The sequence below is a fragment of the Berghia stephanieae genome, chromosome 1 (assembly GCF_034508935.2).
Source record: "Berghia stephanieae isolate SIO BIC M18660-M18661 chromosome 1, UCSD_Bste_1.3, whole genome shotgun sequence".
NCBI lineage: Eukaryota > Metazoa > Mollusca > Gastropoda > Nudibranchia > Aeolidiidae > Berghia > Berghia stephanieae.
The window spans coordinates 119,227,848-119,250,448 of NC_088360.1; the positions used below are offsets into that span (position 1 = coordinate 119,227,848).

General features: G+C 34.8%; 1 protein-coding gene across 1 annotated transcript in view; it reads left to right on the top strand.

Moving 5' to 3' along the window:
* The first annotated feature begins 1,051 nt into the window (after positions 1–1,051).
* The window catches only part of LOC144962912 (putative ATP-dependent RNA helicase DHX57), a 30,402-nt gene continuing 8,852 nt past the window's right edge, over positions 1,052–22,601 (top strand). Inside the window, exons 1-20 of the mRNA XM_078896309.1 lie at positions 1,052–1,282; positions 9,282–9,465; positions 9,823–9,966; positions 10,464–10,673; positions 11,213–12,230; positions 12,523–12,644; positions 13,225–13,417; positions 13,670–13,794; positions 14,138–14,271; positions 14,646–14,700; positions 14,929–15,119; positions 15,899–16,005; positions 16,628–16,737; positions 17,283–17,342; positions 17,786–17,899; positions 19,232–19,395; positions 19,561–19,637; positions 20,700–20,795; positions 21,866–21,915; positions 22,286–22,376. Of these exons, the coding sequence (XP_078752435.1) occupies positions 1,177–1,282; positions 9,282–9,465; positions 9,823–9,966; positions 10,464–10,673; positions 11,213–12,230; positions 12,523–12,644; positions 13,225–13,417; positions 13,670–13,794; positions 14,138–14,271; positions 14,646–14,700; positions 14,929–15,119; positions 15,899–16,005; positions 16,628–16,737; positions 17,283–17,342; positions 17,786–17,899; positions 19,232–19,395; positions 19,561–19,637; positions 20,700–20,795; positions 21,866–21,915; positions 22,286–22,376 (3,351 nt within the window). The 5' untranslated portion in view covers positions 1,052–1,176. The remainder of the gene's footprint in view (positions 1,283–9,281; positions 9,466–9,822; positions 9,967–10,463; positions 10,674–11,212; positions 12,231–12,522; positions 12,645–13,224; positions 13,418–13,669; positions 13,795–14,137; positions 14,272–14,645; positions 14,701–14,928; positions 15,120–15,898; positions 16,006–16,627; positions 16,738–17,282; positions 17,343–17,785; positions 17,900–19,231; positions 19,396–19,560; positions 19,638–20,699; positions 20,796–21,865; positions 21,916–22,285; positions 22,377–22,601) is intronic.

The following is a 22,601-nucleotide window of genomic DNA, read 5'->3' on the forward strand; positions in this document are numbered from 1 at the left end:
ATAAGGGAGTTATAAATTATTCATATTATTTTTTAAAGTTTACAATAATTGTCATCAAAGTCATTTTTCATCACCAAAGTCGTAATTTTTTCCCCCGATTTTTACCAAACAAAGTGCAATGTAATGTCAATGATTTTCACCCGCAAATAAAATAGGATCCAAGTCGCAATTTCTACAACATATTTTATTTTCTGTCGGCAAATATATAAAAATCAAAGCTGAAGACATCCTGCGACAGTGACAGGCCTGTCATTGTCTTCACAACGATTGGATTTTACTTACTGAAGCCAGTCTTTACCCCGCCCATGAATTTTGGCCGTTGTCGGTTTTTGTCACAGACTACCGTCGTCCTGTGCTATCTATGGTTTTTGTCGGGTTTCTCCATTCTTTGCTCCGCCTCCATCCCTCTCTACATGCCTACCTCACTCTCTCCGTCTCTCTTTTGTTTCTTTCACACATACAAACACCCCCCCCCCCCCCCACACACAAGCCCCTCTCTCTCTCTCTCTCTCTCTCTCTCTCTCTCTCTCTCTCTCTCTCTCTCTCTCTCACTCTCTCTCGTGTGTGTGTGTGTGTGTGTGTGTGTGTGTGTGTGTGTGTGTGGTGTGTGTGTGTGTATTTTACTCTATCATTCTTTCTCTTCCTCTCTCATCCTCTTTCTTGATGATTCTTACCCTGCCCACCCGACTTCACGTAGTTTCAAAACTGTAGGTTCTTTGAAATTACTTTAAATCGTATTTCCTCTACTAAATAAGACACCAATTTCACGTTAATAATTCTTATTTCATTGATTCTTTATTTAAATATTTAAAAAATCTTCAAAAAGTGAGCATTGTCATAAAATTTTCGGCATTTTTGTTGTTGTTGGTGTTTTATTTATTTAAAGAACATCTTATATAATAATGATTAACTACAAAAGTAATAATTGGATTATTTCAAAAATGTGTACCAAATATTGAAAAATACGTTTCGATGCGGAGAGGTCATATTTTAATTTTTACAGTCACTCGGCAGAAGGGAGACAACTCTAAAAACAAAGGTCACCTTACTTTCACTTTCAATTTCATTTTCTCTTTCATCTGTCAGTTGACGCACCATATTCAGAGAATACCTCTTGTAATGGAATAAGAAATCTTATCTACAAAACATGAATATAAATTTAATCGTCTAATTAAGATGGATGGGAGATCAGTGCGTCGCAGGGGAGGAAAACCCAATCGTGGTGGAGGGAAATTCAACAAAGGCAAAGGTGGTGGTGCTAGTGGAAGTGGAAGTGGAAGAGGTAAACCGAAACCACATCTAACTAATGATATAGTGATATAGGGCGATTCCATGTCAAGTAGACCAAATTTTCGAAATTGGGAAACACACCCTTTTTGATTTTCCTCAAACTTGGCTCACTTGAAGATACTTATGTATGAGACATGAAGAAAACCAAATTTTCAGTTCAGAATACGTTCCTTCAGTTTCAGAATAGGCTGCCTCTATTCTCATCCTGGATGAGAATTAAAAAAAACAGTCGAGCTCTCATCCTGGGTGAGAATAGAAAAACATTTGACCTCTCATCCTGGATGAGAATAGAGGTAGTGGCACCGTCTCGCTATTCTCACCCCTGTATTCGTCAACAAAGTGGTTATTCAGAGTCGACTCTGGATAACTGTAGGCAGTTTCAGTTATTCAGAGTCGACTCTGGATAACTGTAGATGGTTATTCAGAGTCGACCCTGGATAACCATGTGTACAGATATTTAGAGCCGAGTAGCCTATCGAATTATCGAGTTGAGTTCTTGCGAGATGAGTTTCTTTCAATTTGATACCAGTTTACTACGGTTATTTTGTGACTTTGGCAATTTTAGTGCCAAATTCTTAAAACTTGGTGATTTTTCAACTTCATTTGATTATAAATCTCATCTCATGTAGTTCCATATCTGAAGCAGACGTCGGAGGTCATCTTCCGCCAAGCTGATCTATCTCTTGCCAATTCTATTAAAGCAGCGCCACCTTTCTCAGCTTCATCTGTCCAAGTTCTTATCCCTTTCAAATACGTTATTCTTTGTCTTCCTCTTATTCTTTTCCATTCATCTTTCCAGTCAAGGCGAGTATTTCCAAACCAGGGTGGCGGATAATGTGTCCTAAAAATTCCATTTGGCGTTTGATGATTTTTGTTAGCAGTGATCTTTTTCTGTTTGCCATTTCTAAAATTTCTTCATTTCTTTTCCTTTCCATCCATGACACCCTCATCATTCTTCTGTAAAACCACATTTCCACTGCCTCCAGTCTTTTAACCATGGTCTTGTTTATGGTCCAGCTCTCACAACCATATAGCAGCACAGACAGTACATAGCAATCCAGGACTTTGATTTTTGTTTTCATGCTAATATTCCTGTTTTTCATAATTGTATGCAGCTGGGTGAATGCATTCTTCGCCATACCTATTCTTTTCTTTATTTCACAATCTGATTTTCCATTGGATGTTACATTGAAGCCTAAATATTTGAAACATTCAACTTGTTGTATTGTTTGTCCTCTGCTTGTTATTACACAGGCTGGTGGGTTATTATTTTTAGATACCGTCATACATTCTGTTTTAGATATATTCAGTTCCAGTCCCATATTTTCACTACTCCTGACTACAACATCCAGTAATTCTTGTAGTTCATGTTCAGATTCTGCCAGTAGAACCGTATCATCTGCATACCTCAGATTTGTTACATTCTTTCCTCCAATACACACCCCCTTCTTATGTTCGATATCTCTTAATATCATTTCACTATAGAGGTTGAATAAATCTGGAGACAAAACACACCCCTGCCTAACTCCTCTTCTAATAGGTGTAAAACTGCTTAGCTCGTTGTCAACACGCATTGCTGCTTCTTGTTCCCAGTACAAATTCCGTAATATTCTTAAATCTTTACCATCAATGTCCAAGGATGATAGAATTTTGAATAGTTTTTCGTGTTGTACTTTATCAAAGGCTTTTGAATAGTCGATGAAACACATATACAGATCTTTATTTACTTCAATACATCTTTCCATCAGCATTGATAATGTGAATATTCCATTTCTGGTACCCTTGTCCTCAACAAAACCAAATTGCATCTCCCCAATTTCAGGTCGTATTTTATTTCTTATTCTTAGTAAAATTATCTTCAAAAGAATTTTTGTGAGGTGGCTCATTAGGCTAATAGTTCTGTGTTGTTCACAATCAACTGCCCCTGGCTTTTTTGGTAGTGCTATAAAAATGGATCGTTTCATATCAGTTGGCATTTTTCCTGTGTCATACACTTGATTTAGAAGGTTTGTGATGAATTCAATCCCCCATTCACCCAGGCCAGTCAAGGCTTCAATTGTTATGGCATCAGGTCCTGCAGCTTTTCCATTTTTCATGCTTTTCATGACGTTCCTAACTTCATCTTTCATTATAGAAGGCCCTTCCAGTTCTTTTATCATAGGCATTTCTCCTCGATTATCAAAAAAAGTTCTTCAATATATTCTGACCATCTGTTTAGAATGCAGACTTTGTCCATGATGGTGTTTCCACGCTTGTCTTTGATGCATCCACTTTTAGCACCTGATTTAGTTTTGTTTGTCACTTCTTTGATTTTCTGATGGAAGAATTTGCCATTTTTTTCTTTGCAGGACATTATATAGTGACATTGTTCATTTATCCAGTCTTCTTTAGCTTCGTTGCATTTTCTTTTTATCTGCCTGTTCAGAGTCTTGTATTTTTCTTCCTGATTTTTGGCCTTTCTTCTCTCATTCATTAGTTCTAATATCTCTGGAGTAATCCATTTCTTCTTCTGCAACTTAAGTGTGGTTGGAACATTTTCTTCTAGTGATGCAGCAACACTGTCTTTAAACTGCTCATATTTCTCTTCTATATCTGTTAGTTCTCCAAGCACTTCAAACTTGTTTCTTACTGATAGTTCAAATTTTTCTTGTATCTTCTGTTCTTCCCGGAGAATGTCTAGTTGGTATTTAGGTTTAGCCTTTGCTCTTTTGCAGATTTTCAATTTAACTCGTATGGGGCATAGCACAGGTATATGATCGCTGTTACAGTCAGCCCCCGGCATAGATTTGGCATACAAAACCGAGTTTCGGAAACGTTTGCTGATGAGTATGTAATCTATTTGGTTTCTCACTCCATCTCCAGGACTTTTCCATGTCCACTTCCTTCTATTGTGGTTTGTTGACCAAGTATTTGTGATTGTCAGATCATGTTGACGGCACCATTGAGTAAGACGATCACCTCTGTCATTTTTGGCTCCCAGACCATGTGGGCCCACAATATCTTCTATTCTTTCTCGGCCCACCTTGGCATTAAAATCGCCCATGATGAGTTTTATGTCTGAAGACTTAAACTGATGCATTGCTTTATCTATTTGTTGATAGAAATTTTCCACTTCTTCATCATCGTGACTGGTGGTTGGGGCGTATATTTGTAAAATATCAAAATCAAAAGGTTTTGCTTGTAGTTTGATTGCCATTACTCTGTCTGATATGGGCCAGAATCCTTTGACTGCTCGCGCCGTTTTATTATCTAGTATAATTCCAACTCCCCTTTGGTGTTCTCCTCCTCCTGAGTATATAATTTTACAGTCATCATAATTAAGTTCTCCTGCTCCTTTCCATCTAACTTCTGATAATCCTAAAACATTGATATTCAATCTCTTCATTTCCATAACTACATTTGCTAATTTTCCTTTCTGGTACAGACTTCTTACATTCCATGTTGCTGTTCGTAATGTTTGGTGGTGCACAGTAGCTGGATGACGGTCGAGAGTCACCTGTTCACCTGCATGACTATCTCTACCGGACGAGGCTGTAATCGAGTTGCTCGAAAAACATCCATTGACGTCGTTGACTAGATTCGCTTGGACGGACATCATGACGATCTTGGGATGATACGTCAGTGGTTTCCCGTTGCCTTCTGACGGATTTTTATCTGGTTTACTCCATAGCCTTTTGACCTCCCGGTCATAACCCACAAGGCAGTGGGAGCATTTGGCAGGTTTTAAGGCGCCTCCCATTCACCTTGATAGTCCCTTCATAGAGTACATGAGGCATTTTGTATGTGTAGCTGTGCTGCCAGACTACCCAACCTCACTCTCCACGACTATCGCCAGTTGGTCCGCGGCTTTACAGCTAACCTATAGATCAGGATCTGTAGGCCGTTCCACGATCCGCCACCTGTGGACGCGCTGGGTTGGGGATGGTTGCCCCAGCTGTACCCAGCGCTTATAAATAAGCTTATAAATAAGAATCTTAATCAATTGCAAAACATATTCCATCAACAAAGCAAATTTAAATGAGCTTATAAACAATCATTTCTTAAATCGATCAGCCTAACTTATTATCTCAAATCGATCAGCCTAACTTATTATCTCTCTATTACCAAATGATATCTATAAACATAATATGAAGATACAAGGGTGGCTGAGAGAGAGAATTAATGAATTGATTTTTTTTTTTAATTGTTTTATAATTAGACACAAGTTGTAATGAATTCTATTAACAAATTCAGAACAATCAAACAAAAACAAAACAAAACTTTAAAAGGAAGAAAAAAAAAGACACGCTTGTAAAACTTATAAAATCGCCAAATGAATGTTACAGCTAAAAAGTACACAAATATTTACACCCATTTGCTCCATCCCCTTCCCTTTCGATCATCTTCTCATTCATGGCCACCATGTGTCTTGTGCTCCTTTGACATTTGGCGCCAGCGTGTCTAGACTAACGTCATAAATAAGGAGTGTCACCAAAATTCATGCAACTGAGCAGAGGTGTCAAAAAATGATAGAAGGCATATTATTGTTTTTTCCCCCCTGAACTACCACTGAGCAGAAAATGTTTGACATGACAAAAAACAAATCCCAGAAATCTGCGGTCCCCACTATATTTTTTTTATTTATTAATTTTTTTTTTTTTTCAAAATCTCGACAATTTGCAAAAAATTGCAAATTTTGCGCCGCAATGCAAATCACTGATGCAAAAAACTGCCATGACAGAAGAGACAAGAAAATACCAAAAAGTAAAACGATTTTTTCCCGTAGGCTTAAACAGAGGTGGGAGAGAAGAAAAAAACAGAAAAACCGTGTGGTTGGTAACTGGAAGTTCATCACGACTCTGAATAACCGTAGACAGTTATTCAGAGTCGACTCTGAATAACCGTAGACAGTTATTTAGAGTCGACTCTGAATAACCGCAGCCATTCATCAACAGGTAGGGTAGCCTAGCCGCCGCCCCTTCTCGCTATTCTTACCCCTGTACCAACAGGTAGAGTCAGCTTACCCCACCCCCTCACCTTCTCAATGTTCTCACCTGATCATCGTCATCTCTCACGTGACTGCTTTTAACGGTACTGGACGCAAGGAAGATGAACATACATTTCATGCATTTAGATTTAGACTTAGACTGGATTGCTTGAGATATGGGAATCATGTTGGAAATCTGTATACAGGAGTTAATCTCTCTCTTACTCTCTCTCTTTCTCTCTCTTTCTCTCTCTCTCTCTCTCGTGACCGACAAGCTACGCCATCACAAGACAAAAACGTGTCAAAATAAAATTTGTTCTTGGGTCCATTTTTGAGAGGCTATAACTTTTTTTTATTAATTAAGCTTGCTCTATCAAATTTGGTAATACTGTACAACTTTTAGCATAGATTACAATTATTTGAAGTCATGAAAAAAAATATTGAAAAAATTCATTTTTTTGCCGAACAGCACGGAAAGCCATATTCAAGGGCAGATAATAATAATAATAAATTCAAAGTTCAAAAGATATATCTAATAACCGTAAAAATAAAACATTTTTTTTTTCAATGAATGGGTATCGGACTCAATTCCTTCAAGACTAGAGTCTGAAGGCTTAACCACTGTGCTACCTGGCTATTCATGATATTTAATCAACTCTTCCTAGAAAATTATTTTACCTTCAATGCAACTTCTATTTTGTGATTATAAATTTCGGCCGCATGTTGTCAGCGTTAGTTTTATCATTTTTCTATTAATAAAGAAGTACAGGTCTCACAATATAACTTTTGCCATGTCCAAATACAGAAACACAGCATTGATAATTAATAGCATGGATTGCGCATGCGCAGCGGAGATGCATAAAAATGATCCGTTAAGATACACCATCAATGGAGGTACATAAAAACACTACTATCGCAAAGTACTTTCCACCAGCTCAAACAAATCGATTTGTAATCACAGGCACTTACTTGCAAGAAGTTGCTATTGATTGAGTGGCCAAACTTTCAGTTTCCATTTTTGAGGGGGAAAATTTTAGGGGCATATTTAAAATATTCGCGATTCATTTTCTATAAGAGGAAATGACAAGTATTATATATTGTTGGAAAAGACATAACGTTATGTATACAACTGTACTATTATAATTACCCTCCAATTTCATGATATTGAGAAATCTTTGTGTAAATAGAATACATGTGTTTCACGCTTACAATTGTTCAACCGGAAATGCTCCTTTTTTTTTTTCAATAAAAAAGGTCCTTCTGAGACAATATTCAAGTCACTTCACGGTCAATTTCAGAGCAAAATATGCTTGCAAACAAATATTATAGCTCCCACAAATTTGATTTCTTTAATTTAGGGGAGTGGGATTTAATAAAATCACCTATTTTCGATAATTTTTATTACACCACCTCACACATTTTTTGTCAGTCCGTATCTCCACTTCTATAGGATTTTAATTTGGAAAGGTTCAAAGTGAACAACTAATTGACGCTGATTCAGTGGTGTATTTGGTCTATCTATATGTGAATAAATATTTTATAACTGACTTTTCCAAGATTCCAGTAATATAGTGGTCATTCGTGTAAGTTAAAGATCACCCTAAGATTATTGAGGATATTTTTTTGTTTAAAAATGCATATTTTTCTCATTCAATCAAAACGTATTGATAAAGACCATTATTGCCTGAAAATTTTATGACTCTATCTCATCTATGTATTTAGATATGTTATTTGTAGTTTTTATGATTTGCATTGGTGTAATATATTTTTCCTTGTTTTCCGCTGTTTCAGCTCTGAACAATACTTTTTTCTCTCAATAGATCATTCAATTTCTGTTTGTAACATATGCTTGATTATCCGTTGGGTTTTAGTGATTTGGTCACAGTTTTTCCTATATAAGCTATAGAACAATATCGGGCATAACTTTTGAACCAGATGAATAGAGTGATAATTTTTTCACTCTGGTAAATGTCTCCCTCCACTTTATTTTATTTTGCGAAATTAAGGCCCATAATTCTATTTTGATAAATTCTTACAAGTGCTTACTATTTGTCCAATCACAGTTTGATGGACAGAGGAAACGCTGTGCTAAATGTCTTTACTAAAAACTAAAGGCATACTTGTCAATCTGTCTGCTCTAGTTGCAGACCTGAAACCTCTTTTTTGCTTGGTTCATTCTAGCCCTCTGTGCTATTGCATGGAAGCACAATTCAGCAGATTCCATTTCATATAGTGCATGCTTATTGGATGATTGTTTTGTTCTAGCTTTTGTCACAGTAATAGCACTCTTAAAATATTTAGTACTTTCAATAACTACTTGTGCACTCTCACTTTGAGATGAGGGATAATAATAATCATGTGAAAGTTAAAAGCTTTTTTTTGAAAAACAAAGAAGAAGGGAAAGCAATGATTCTAATTCAGCACAGTCCATAATAATCTATTCATTTCTTATCTGTAGCATTGAGTATGGTAAGGTCAAGACTCCATAAGTTAATTGGGGGGAGGGGGGGGGGGCATATCTTAAATTCCTCATTTCCTTCTGATCATAATAGGAACAGAACATCATTTTATAAAAAAGACAAAAGAAAAAACCCCCTAAAAACAAAAAAAAAAGCATATTTTAAAGATCCACCTTGGAAAAAAACAATCCCCAAACAAATACACCTCAAGAAGCAAGAGCAAACTAAATGTGTTTTTTTTTTTCATTTTATATAATAAAACATGATCATTCAATGCCAGTTTTCCGGAAGTTTACAAATTACAGCCACATAATTGTTTTGATTGTTCCATCTATCAGCTCTCCTCCTGTATCCTTGCATTTTATCAAAAGGAAGGTCACAGTAGGAGCCACTTTATGACACCTCTTGAAGCCAATGTTTTAAAAAGAAAATTATTTACGAATTTTATTATCCTTTCAATTGTTTAAGAATACTCTCTTAAAATTTTGATTTCTTCACCAAATTTCCAGGCTGACTTAAGTGTTTGGCCACTGATCACAATGTCGAACATCATTTTATTTTTATAGGAAGAGGTAGGGGGTTTGAAAGAGGAGCTTCCCATCGAGGTAGAGGGGCACCCACTCAGCAAAGTCGTGGAGGGGGAGGATGGTCAAGTTCAAGGAAAGGAGGTCAAAATTTTGACTATGATGACCTAATGGATGGACCAGTGGTCAATGATCCTTACTATGATCCACCCAGTCAAAGCAAGAGGTAAAACTTAAATTACAAAAGATCAGATTTTGAGAGATAAATGAATTTGCATTATTTTTATTATTGCATAGGCAGATATAAAGATACTTTAAAAATAGAATTTTTCTTTACAAATTTTTTTCATGCTTTATTTCATTGTAGTATGTTAGAGATTGCCAAGATAAACCTTAAGTTTTTCAAGCTTAAGCACTTTATATCCCCTTTTGTTTTTAAAAACGTTTATACACATTTTCTCATCTTCCTCGTTGGACTGACAAATTGGTATAAATCAACATCTCTATGTTCTAGCTATGTGTGCATGCGTGCACACGCACACACAAACACTCACAAAATCTTATATAAACTTTTTTCTTCCAGTACTTCCAGTTATCAGCCCACAGTTGTGAAAAGTAAACCAAAGGTCAAAGTTGAAATGCAGCAATTATTTATGAGTTCTGAAAACCAAGAAATGGTTAGAGATACACTTATCTCTTTACGAATGGAGGATGCTGGTTTATGCAGGTGATTATATTTTGAAATCCGACTAATATGTTTGCTTGATTGTTAAAAAGCGGTAAGTACCCGGCCGTTTTATTTCAGACCAGTCAATGTTTGGTGAACTTACTGTGGATCTCAGAATTTGTGGGGGGGGGGGGGGGGGTTATTGTATATATTTTAATCATTTTTATATTGTAAACAGTCATTCAAAAATGAAATACAGTTCACCATAAATCTGCTTAAAAGTCAGTGGGATGTAACATCTAAAGTAACATTTTAAATATTGGTAAAAGTCAGGGAATACAATGGAAACGGTTAAATACCAATTGATTCATGGACTGTTATGTCTGCTACTTGGGGTGTTGGGATCCATTGCTACATTATTATATATGTTTAATCCAGGCAAGGTTATTGATCATAGATTTACAGTAACTTGGGGGGTGGGGGGGGGGGGAGTGTGGTGTATGAGAATATTATCAGTTCCAATTAACTTTTTGCCCATGTTTATTTTGTATATCCAGTGATGATGAAGAAGTAACTGACTATGGATATCAAGATTTTGAGACTGATTATGATGAGTTGGATTACAGAGCAGAAGATCAATATTGGATGACTGGCAAGAATCTCATTGTGGAGGGTGGGATAAGCAATACTTTGTCTTCTGGAATGAGTGGTGGAAACAGCCGGGGCACTTCACTGCCCAATCCTTATGCCGTCAAGAAATTGCAGAAGTATGAATATATTAATAGAATTTTGGTAACTGACTCTGAATAATTAAAAAGAAAGAGAACATATATCACTTTGCATCATTAATTGTAGAGTTTTTGAATTAATCCAAGAATTAGTACTTAAATATATGTAGAATTTAAACTGAAAAACTGGAAGGGTAATACCACAATACCATAACATTTTTCTTTCCCTTTCATCCATTCCTACCCTCACATCTCTCTCTCTCTCTCTCTCTCTCTCTCTCTCTCTCTCTCTCTCTCTCTCTCTCTCTCTCTCTCTCTCTCTCTCTCTCTCTCTCTCTCTCTCTCATTCTCTCTCTCTTCTCTCCTGATTAATAGGAGGAAAACACATAATAATACAGATTTTTCTTTGAAATTCAATATGGGAGACATTACTTGGCGTATCATATTTTTTGCTCATTATGATGATATGAGAAATTTGTTTATTTATTTATTTTCTTTTGAATGATAATTAAATAGATGATTATAATAACAAATTCATGATGTATACCATGGAAAACACACCTTTCCTATTTCCCCAGTTGTGGTTTTAGCCGAGAACTGTGCCTGGAAGCCCTTCAAATTTGTGATGGGGACACAGGCGCTGCTTTGGAATATCTTCTTAACGACTTATACGGCATTACTTATGAAGACACAAAATCAGACGTTGTTGATGATGAGCTCATCACTGTTAGAGAAGAGGAGAAAATGGCATTGGAGTCAATATATGACACATTGTTTGAAGAAAGAATCCCTGGGAGGGTATGGATTTTGAATCTTGAGCTCCCAGAAGTAGTACAGGTTTTGAATGAGCTGTACCCTGCAGTGAAACCAAATACAAAGGTCAAGTGTGATGACAAAAAAGGCAGTAAAAAAAAAGTGTGCCCTTTTTATCTGAAAGGAAAATGTAGATTTAAAGACAAGTGTAGACTGTCTCATTCAATACCTGATGAAGAACCCAAAGATCTTTCACATCCTATTTATGGTAAGTTAAAAGAAGTGGAGAATGAGAAAACACCCCCGTCTTTCACTATTGAAATCAGATTTCCTGTTGGTAACACATACCCTCATGAAGCCCCACTAATTGCATTTTCATCTACTATTGAACACTTTCCGTCCCATGCTAAGTTGAATATCTCTCTTTTTCTAATGGAGCAGGCAAGGGAAGCAGCGCAAGACCAACTTCCTTGTGTGTTTACAATGGTTTCTTCTTTAGAAGATATGCAAAAGTTAGAAGAGTTATTCAGACGTCCTGCACCCGTGAATATGACACCAGCCTCCACAGAAACATTTGTTTCAAGCTTACCCAAACCTACTGAAGATGAAAGGTATCAGTCATCAGATCATGAAAACAGTGCCTCTTTCGATTTGCAAAAGACTTTTGATAATAGTTTGTCAACAAAACAAACAGTTAGAGAGAAAAATATTGATAAAGGTAATGAAAATATTCCTTTTGAACACTTAAAAAGGAATTCGAGGGAGGAATTCAGTACAAAAATAGATCCTAATGAGATGAAAGCTGTTAATCATTTGCTGCAAATAGACTTCAAGAAAAAGCAGGCAAGTACTCTTTTATAAGTTTTTAAAATTGAAAACAAATCAAATTAATGTTTTCTTTCTGTTATTACCTTCTTAATATCTTAGTTATGGTTTAGATCGTTTGAGTTGAACTGATCATTACAACTTCCAGTTTTCTCCTTTTAAAAATTTAAAATGAAAGCATTTTTAATATTTAGATTGGGCTTAGCCCTGTATAAAAATTTGACCTAACGAAAACTTAGTATTATGTCTCAATATTAAAAAAAAAATTATGTAGCTTGAAAAATTACCCGGTTCTGTAAAAATTCATCAGAAAATGAGGGGTTATCAGAATATGCAAGCAACACGACAGACTCTCCCTGCCTGGGAAATGAGACAGCTCATCAATGAAGTGATTTCTGGGAATCAAGTTGTAGTTATTTGTGGAATGACGGGGTAAGTTGAGAAATTTGAACAGTAGAGGTAATAAGTGAATTTATTTACAGCTACTTATATGCCAAGTTGATAACATGTCACAGTTTCCTCACATCATCATGAGGTCTAATGATGAGCCTTGTTCATGTCATCAGCAACTAAAATATAACATTGAGTCAAATAAATCAGACACAACTTATTTTTTTTCCCTTACAAATAATATAAATTGGATAGTCTTGAAAGGATTTGAAATCCTCTCTGACACACCAAAAAAGTAAATAAGTAGATATTCTTTCATTCCTTTAACGTTTGTCTTTTGACAAGTTTTTAAAAAATGCAGGTATGAAGTTATTTTTAAATACGTTAGATTAAATACTTAAGCCTATAAAATATATTATTGAAATCCTTCTTCGGGTATGAAAATGAAATGAAATATGATATTATGATCTTTTACTGAAATATATATATAATAAATTATATATATATAATAAAATACCACTATAAATTATTACCATTAAATTTTCTTATTGATGGTACATTATGGTAGTCTTTTTCTTCTTCGTAATGTATAACTTTGAATTTATCTCAAATTGTTTTCTAGATGTGGAAAAACAACTCAAGTCCCTCAGTTTATTCTTGATGATGCCTTACAGCAAAAAGAATTTAATACTAACATTATTTGTACTCAACCTCGTCGCATCTCTGCCATGGCTGTGGCACAGAGGGTTGCTGATGAAAGAAGTGAGAAGCTTGGAAAGTCTGTTGGATACAAGATACGTCTGGAGAGTGTCAATGTAAGTTGTACCCATTTCACTTTTTAACATTTTTTTTTGGTGTGTGATAGGGTTTTTAAAAGATTTATTTCAGTTTGATTTGATAAGTTTGTTCATTATTTTCAAATTTCAATGATTTTGTATCAGATATCTTTTGGATAAGTAATTGGCAAGTTTGGATTTTTTTAAATTTCTGATTCTTAGGTTGCATCTATTAATTTAAACACCATTGAACCTATAATTCCTTTATATATATATTTTTCTCATTGACAGTCATCTCACACAAGGCTATTGTTCTGTACAACTGGTATCATCTTGCGGCGATTGGAGAGTGACCCGCTGTTAGAGGGAATTTCTCATATCATTATTGATGAAGTTCATGAAAGGTCTGAAGAGAGGTATGCTCTCAATTGTTTAATTATTTATTTATATTTTAATAGGTGTTCCATATGTTGCTTTCATTATTGATTTTGTAAATGAATTTGTTTTCATTTGTACTTTAAAAAACATACAAAATATTAAATCAGCAAAGTTTTGATTAATTCTGGAAAGATACAATGGCAATAACTAGAATATGGTAAAATCTTATGTGATTTTCTTTGGAAAAAAAATTATGAATGAATCCGTTATTATCTGGTTTAATATGTTTTTTTTTGTTTTTTAAAAATAAACAAGTCATCTTTGAATATCAAATAACAGTTGTCTGTTCAATAATGCATTTGCATCTATCTCTTAAAACAGTGACTTTCTACTAATGATACTTCGTGATGTGTTGGGAGTGAGACCTGATTTGAAAGTCATTTTGATGAGCGCAACTTTAAATGCACAATTGTTTTCAGAATATTTTTCTGGATGCCCTGTATTAGAAATTCCAGGTTTGTTTAATTTCATCCTGCTTTGTTTCCAAGTTTTGCTTTTAAAAAAATATTCTTTTTCATTCTATCTCTCTTTTTGTTTTTGTTTTGTTTTGTTTTGTGTTTTGTTTGTTTTTGCTTTGTTTTTAAAAAGATCAGAGGGAATAGAATGCGTTTTTCCCATAATAAAGATTTTGTATCATAATTATTGAGCCAGCGAAATTTTATCTTGAAAAGAATTTGATAGTGTGATTTAAAAACACCAAACCTTTTTCCAATACTGTTTTCATAACTCAGCAATTATACGAAAGTACACTGTTTAAGGTAGTCATAAAATAGAATTAAAGAATGTTATTGTGGGTTGAACAAAATAATAATAAATTATTTTTTTACAGGCCGGACTTTTCCAGTGCAACAATTCTTTCTTGAAGATGCAATTGATCTAACAAAGTAAGTTTTAAAGCTTCAGTCATTGAGTAGTAAAAATAAATCTTTATGATTATTGTTTAAATAAACAGTGCCATCCATTAATGTTACAGTTCACATGCAAGGCTTTCAAAATGAAACTTTGATTAAATATTGTGTTATTAAAAAGATATACAACTACATTTTAAAAGGAATTGGAACATGTTTGAAATTCTTTTTTCTTTTTTTTTTCTTTCAATTTATTTTTACCAGATATGCATTAGAAGATAGATCTACTTATGCAAAGTCAATGAAGAAATCAAGCAGTGGACCACAATCTGCAAAAGGTTTTGATGACTTTGATGAAGAGTTTGAGGATGTGATGGGTGACTCGAAAGGTCCCCCTAAAGACAAAGTTGGGGACATGAATCTCACATTTTCACAGATGAAAATGAGATATGAAGGTTTGTGTTTGAAAATAATCTGTGTAATGAGAAGCCATTTGATTATTTCAAAGACTGATGATTGACATCTTGGATGGCCCTCTGGCTGTGTCCTTTATCACCCTCTCCACGTTGCTTTACTTCCTTCTAAGAAATTAATCATCTCTCCGTAAGACAAAGTCAAAGAATATATGAAGCTTTAGTAAGTCAGTCAAGCAATTATATTTTGTGCTACCTTTCTTGCTTTATCAAAATTTACAGTTAAAAAAAATTGAAAAGGGGATGAATATAAATAAGAAACATTCCATTGTAGTGATTGTAATTAAGGAGCGGGCAACAAGTTGGTCCTATTTGGTGTCGAGAAAATAAATTAAGAATATGTAGGTGTGAAATTATTATAACTATGCTATAAATGGAGGACAGATCAACCATTCCATTTGCATTACATCTCAGGGCAAGTAACATTTAGTCAATCTCTTAGATGTAAGCTCTATGGCCTTGTTTAAAATTGGTACTTACTTACTTCCTTACTACCTTTTACACCCATTGGCATGTAGGGCAGCAATGAAGGATTTCTTCTTGTCTGTGGACGTAGAGATCCCTCCCCCCCCCCCCCCCCCAGGACTCTTTCCACCGGTCAATATCCTTCTCCTGCTTTGGCCTGCCTTGAGTCTGCTGTTCATAAAGGAAGGATTAATATATAATAAGCTGTGTTATTGAAATGGCATTGATAATGTATTTTATTAGTAAAATAAGGAAAAATGTACATTTCACTGACAACCATGTGTCTATATTTATAGGTTACAGTCATGCTACTTTGAAAACCCTTCACAGAATGGACATTGACAAGATAAATTATGATCTTATAGTTGAAATATTGGAATGGATTGTTTCTAAAAGAAATCATGTAAGTATGATTTGCATATAATTGACCAACAGAATTCATTATCTCTTTATGAATATTAAATATTTAAAAAAAGCGACCTATGTAAATACCAAATGTACTCTAAAGTAAAAGTGAAAAAAAAGTTTATAAAAACAATATTCCGGAAAAGAGATCAAGTATGGAATAATAATCTAGACTAGTTTTTACTTTTGGAAGACTTGCAAGAAGAAAGAGCACTGGTGTACAGAAACTTGAAATAGATAAGATAAAGAAATGAAGATCATAAATGTATACATTGAATACATCATTTCATTTGTCTCCAACTAATCTGTTGTCTTTATCTCAGTGCTAGTCTTTCTGCAGGACATTCTAGGAAGGCCTGGATATGCATCAGTGATTAATGTTTTAAAAATTACATCATCGTACATAAAAAAGAGTTAGCAATCTGTAATTCGACTTAGGTTTTCGTATTATTTTGCACAATAATTGAAACTGTAATTTTACAGTTCGTATTTTGCATGATGATGGCAAAGGTTTAATTAGATAAACATTTTATAATTTCATGTCTTTTTTTTTTTTTTTTTTTCGGGGGATGGTATCAAAATGATGAATTGGTTACCATGGTGCTTTTTGATATTTTCAGTTTGAAGTGGAAGGGGCAATCTTAGTCTTCATGCCAGGGTTTGCAGAGATTCAAACTTTGTATGACGCTATCTTAGCAACGTCAGAGTTTGGAAGAACACACAAGCATAGGTACTGAGTTTATAGAATTTAAGACATATCTAAAGTCTGCATCGTTTTGTCTGTCAATCTATGCTGATCATTTTTAAGGTTATGTGCTAATGATTTAGATTGTCTTTTAATCAATTGCCCAAAGTTAAGGAATATTGGTATCATTTCAATAATTTTGACAATGTACAAAAAAAAGAAAAGGATAGTGTCACACCCATTTGTTGACTGGATGTTAATGGATTAATAGACATCTTTTACTCCTTTGTATGCTTTACTACAATTAGCACTTTCTATAATGTGTTTACCTGCTGATAATATGCATTCTTGGCAATTTGTCTGTTTTAAAAATAATAAAATTTATTGGCATTTTTGAGATTTTTGGAAACACTATTCCCCAGGCACAAATTTTATTTATACTTCAGAGATGTAAGTAAAGCTGTTTTATATTAATTTTTTTTTTTTTTACAATTTGAGGAAATTCTCTTTTATTACATTCTTTGAAGCTTTACCGTTATCTTGCTTAATTTTATATAAACAAGTCATAAATTCTGTTATTTTACATTAAGGTATAAGATCATCCCACTTCATTCAACACTATCCTCTGAGGACCAGAACGCTGTCTTCCAGTAAGCTGATCTTTTTAGAGACATATATTCTCAATAATAATATTTATTTAGATGATGTATTGTAATTAATTACTTGGTATATTTATTTTTAATACTTATGGTAGGCAGTCGTATAACATTCTAGTCCTAAAGGTGCTGTTAAATTCATAAATAGAAATAAATTATTTGGATTGTTTTTTTTTACCTTTGCTTCTTCTGCCCCCTCCTTCCCCCCTCCCCCCCCCCCCCCCCCCCTGCGATAATTTTAGACCATTCTATTTAATTGTAGTGTTTTAATTCAACCACGCAGTAATCAAATGGCAGGCTTGTTTTTATAATGTTTAAAGTTTAAATAGGATTAAGAACCCCCCCCCCCCTCAAAAAACCCCCCCAAAAAACGAACAAAAACAGAAAAAAAAAAAAAAGCAAACAAGAAAATGACACAGCTCGTTCTACATCCACAGAAAACCCAAGGAGGGTGTAATTAAAATTGTCATTGCAACGAACATAGCAGAGACATCGATTACCATTGATGATGTGGTCTATGTAGTTGACGCTGGAAGAATGAAAGAAAAAAGGTATGAATATGCTTATCTTGTTTCCAGGAATGATTGGTTAACAGTGATATGATTTTAATCTAAGATTTTCTGAATGTGATTGAACACTCTGTAATTAATCTAATAATGATAATAAAGTTTATTTCTAAAGCACTCACACTAGATCATTTGACAGCTCTTGACACTTCTGTCTAACTGGGTGGGGTTCTTGACCTCACATAGTGGACAAGGTGATTACTATGCCTTCTATCCCTCTATTTCTGTTTTCCAACATGCTTTCCGTCTTTCTTTTGGAATGAGATTACTTGGTTTTGTCCTGGCCCTGGCCGGACCCTGACTGGGAGGGAAGTAGTCAAATGTATAGTCAGAGTTTTGGGAGATGATAATTTTTTTCTTATAAATCATCTCTCTGTTATATGCTGTTACATTTAAAAAATGTTTTAAATTGTTTTAAATATATAAATATTGATTTGTAAACATTTTAGTGTATTCCTCTTTGTGGAGACCTGTGTATGTGTCTGGATGAGACTTTTAGGTGATCTCAAACTAAGAACACTGATGTTGTGCTCTTGGAATCTACATCTGTTCCCTATTTGAATCAATTCCCCTTTGTCTTTGCCTTGCTTTCAATTGTAAATCTATAACTTTTTTGACTATCCCATTTTCTTCCTTTTTACTGTCACTTAAATGACCTAATTGTGTCGCAAGCACAGTAAAACCCTTAAAAACAAACAAGACAACATAACTGTCTAGGGTTAATACAGCTAGGGTGGTGTGTCGATGGTACGCAAATTATCAAACCCTTTATACCACACTCACATGGTGACTTTTGTCACATAGATATCTTTCAATATGATATTTATAGGTAAGAAGTGGTATGATGTGTTGAAACTATAATTGATAAACCAAGTGTTGGAAGATCATAGACAGTATCCTCCAGAAATTTGAAGTATTCCAAAACAAATGTTTATGACGAATCTTCAAGATATTCTGGCCGAACACAATCTCAAATGAGTCTCCTTAAAAGGAAAAGATGGCAATGGTTGGGGCATGTCTGTCACAGACCTGATTAAACACTGACAAGGAAGGCTCTGCGATGAACACCCAAAGGAAAGAGGAAGCGAGGTCACCCCAAGGAGACTTGGAGACATACCATGGAGAGGGACCTAAAGTAGAGAGGAGTGTCCCTCAAGATGGCCCCAAGAATAGCTGCTGACAGGACCAGGTGGAGATCCCTTGCATCACCTCAAGTGCCAGCAGGCCCGGAGAGGATTGAGCGTGTGAATGAATTATCGCATTTTCATTGTAATGTATTTGATGGTGCTTAAATGTTTATGTATCATTGTTTTAAAGGTATGACCAGACTAAGAGTATGGAGAGCCTTGAGACAGTGTGGGTTTCAAGGGCTAATGCTTTACAGAGGCAGGGAAGAGCTGGCAGAGTACAGGAAGGTGTTTGTTTTCATCTCTTCACCTCACATCATTTTGATCATCACCTAAAACATCAGCCTATCCCAGGTGAGTTGATGGAATTTCAAGTGGGATAAAACAAAAAAGATTCCATTTCGTCCCATTTTTTTGACAATAAATCTAATATTAGCAGGCTGAAATGCAATTCTTTGTTGGTCCTTTATTATCCACAAAAAATAGTTGCTGAGTGTTTTTTAAAATCTCCATTAACAGAGATCCAAAGAGCACCTCTTGAGCAGCTTGTGTTGAAGATCAAAATACTGCCAGCTTTAAGAGATCATGATGTAGAAGTAAGATGTTTTGCTATTTCTTGTGCTGTTGAGAAATTATCATAATTATGAGTTTCCTTTTTATTTACTTCGATTGCTTAACCATAATTTTCACATGGTGTGTGTGTGAGTGAGTTTCTGTATATATGTACGACAGCACATGTCAAAATCACTGTAAGGGGTGTAATCTAAATGTATTAAAACAGTTCTGAATTAGTTATGATTTATAGTGAACATTAGTACAACGGGCAGCATCCAAAATATTCATTAAACTGGAGTGATGTACGTATGTGTGTATATTCATATGCTTGTTAGTGTATATGTGTCTGTGTGTGCACAGGTGTTTGTGTGTTAAAAAATAATCCTTCCGTCTACTCCAGAAAATTTACCTTAAATTGCATATGGCGTAGATGTTTTTTTTGTTTTTGTTTTTTTTTTTGTTTGTTTGTTGCTTTAGGTCTCTTCCAACACAATTGAGGTTATATGAGATACCGCTGAAACAAAAAAACAAGCAATCTAACAAAAATAGTACAAATGTAAATCAAAATCATACCCTAAAGATATCATAAGCTAAATTATAAATAACCAAGAACAAACAGACAGAATATTTACAGAAAAAAATATCCCCTGTCAAAAATACAATCACAAACCAAAGAAGCAGGATAGGCTAGTAAAGAGAAGAAGAAACGACATCACTGTCGGATCGTACACCCATACGAACATCATAGGTATATGATTCAATTTGGATGCTCCCATCCAACCACCCGCATGGCGTAGATGTCGATCAATATTAATGATATGGCACATTAGACCTTATTTTATTGGCATGGAAAAAGCTGAGAAAATGATTCAATAATTATAAATTGTCAATCAATACAAAAATATATTGAAATAACCTCTAATATTGGGTAGGTATTGTCATTAACATTTAATTCAGTAAAGTTGTGCATTGTTTTAAAAATGTTTTATCTTAAAGGCTAACTGGCATAATGTATTCTTTCAATGCCTTATACATGACATGATATTGAAACAATCGTAATAATTAATAAGAAATCTTGTTGTTGTTTATATTAATGTTTTTAGTCAGTACTCGAAAGCTTGATTGAAGCTCCATCAAAGGAAGCAGTATCTGGTGCAATCAAGAGGCTTCAAGATCTTGGAGCATTAGATCAGTATGGGGTATGTATGTAAAAATTTGAAAGTTGCATCTTTGAAAAACAGCATCAATATAAAATCAGACTTTGCAATTCCAAATCAATAAACATTCAGACCTGCCGTTCATACCGATTAATCGGTATCATACCGATTTGCAAGACCTTTTTTTCGTATTTACCGATTTCCCGATTTACTTGCCGATCGTACCGATTTCACCAAGTGACCAAGGGCCCGCAGCCCTCCACCCCTCTCTTTTACGTTTACTTTGTGCTTTACGTTGCACGTTAAAATTTTCAAGTCTCGTGAACTTTGACCCGTCCCGCGATACCTCGATAGATCACATGACGTAGCGAGCCTCTTTGTGATGCCCTCACACAGATAGAAAACACACACGGCGCGTTATTTAGTTTTCATTTCCTTTGTGAAGCGACAGCGAGCTGTACTGGTAAACCACCGTGGTCCCTGGCTTCTGACTCGTTACCAAGTGCCACCATCTTTAAATAAGTTAGTAGTCTGATTGCCAGATTGGCGTTGTGCGTGCCATTTTGGGTGTTGGGGAAAAATAAGGGGGGGGGGGGGGGGATAATTGGATAATTTTACGTCTCATACTGATTTTTTTCCCCAGATACTGATTTTTTTACAATGTCATTCTGATTTCCTTTTTCGTGAAGTGGCAGGTCTGAACATTGTAAACTCATTAAAAATGTTTTTACTGATATACTGCATCCGATTATTGATTTTTTTTTCTCTGAATTTAATTTCTTAAGATTTAAAGTGAAAAGATTAATTTAATCCCAGTCTAGAAAAATGATGCCACAGGCTCATTAAGTAGTCAAGTCTTTAGTGCCATACCTTGATAACCCGACCGTATTGATTCTATGAATAAAGTAAAGGTCTTTTTGGGGGGTTTTATTTTGTTTTGCTCTTTATTGCCGTAAGTGGATTATGATTTTGATTATAATTATTTGGTCGTCATTTGTTTTGAAATTTGTATCACCATTTTTGTTTTTTTATGCCCTCTCAATGAGGAAAAACATGAGTATCTGCATATCATTATTTTTCTTTCTCTATCTTCCCCCTCCTGAATATTACAGGAACTGAGTGCTCTTGGTTACCATCTGGGCTATTTGCCTGTGGATGTCAGGTTAGTCAAACATTTACGTTTTCTTACACTAGGCTGTCTTCGACTTGACCATCCCAGATAATATACATTTACATTATATATTTCGCATCCTTGCCAAGAAGCATGGAATCATAAGTTTACCACAATGGTTGCTTGTAGGTACCACTATTACTTCATACTTCACATAATGGTTAGAAAGGCTGTTGATAATAATTAATGCCTCATAAAGATGCTGTAGTATACGCCAACATTTTTTTCATCATCTGATTATTTATATAGGTATATTTATCATTGCTTTATATATTGTCCCTTCATGTTTGATTTTGAAAGAATTGGTCAGTGATATGAATTGTATTTTTTTATTTTTTATTTATCTCATTTTTTTCTACAGAATCGGGAAACTCATGCTTTATGGTGCGATATTCAGATGTATAGATTCAGCTTTGACCATAGCTGCTGCTCTCAGTTTTAAATCTCCTTTTGTGAGTTGATTTTTACAAGGTTGGATTTATGAAAAATACTTATATTCTAAAAATTGAAATAGTAAAGTTGAATAGTGACGTTTCATACAGGGACTTGTGAAATCTGAATTAACTATGATGTGAAGAGAGTTTGAGATTGACTTTCTACTAAGTACATTGGTGGTATGCTCTTGGAATCTACATCTGATCCCTATTTGTTCCCATTCTCCTTTGTCTTACTTTCTC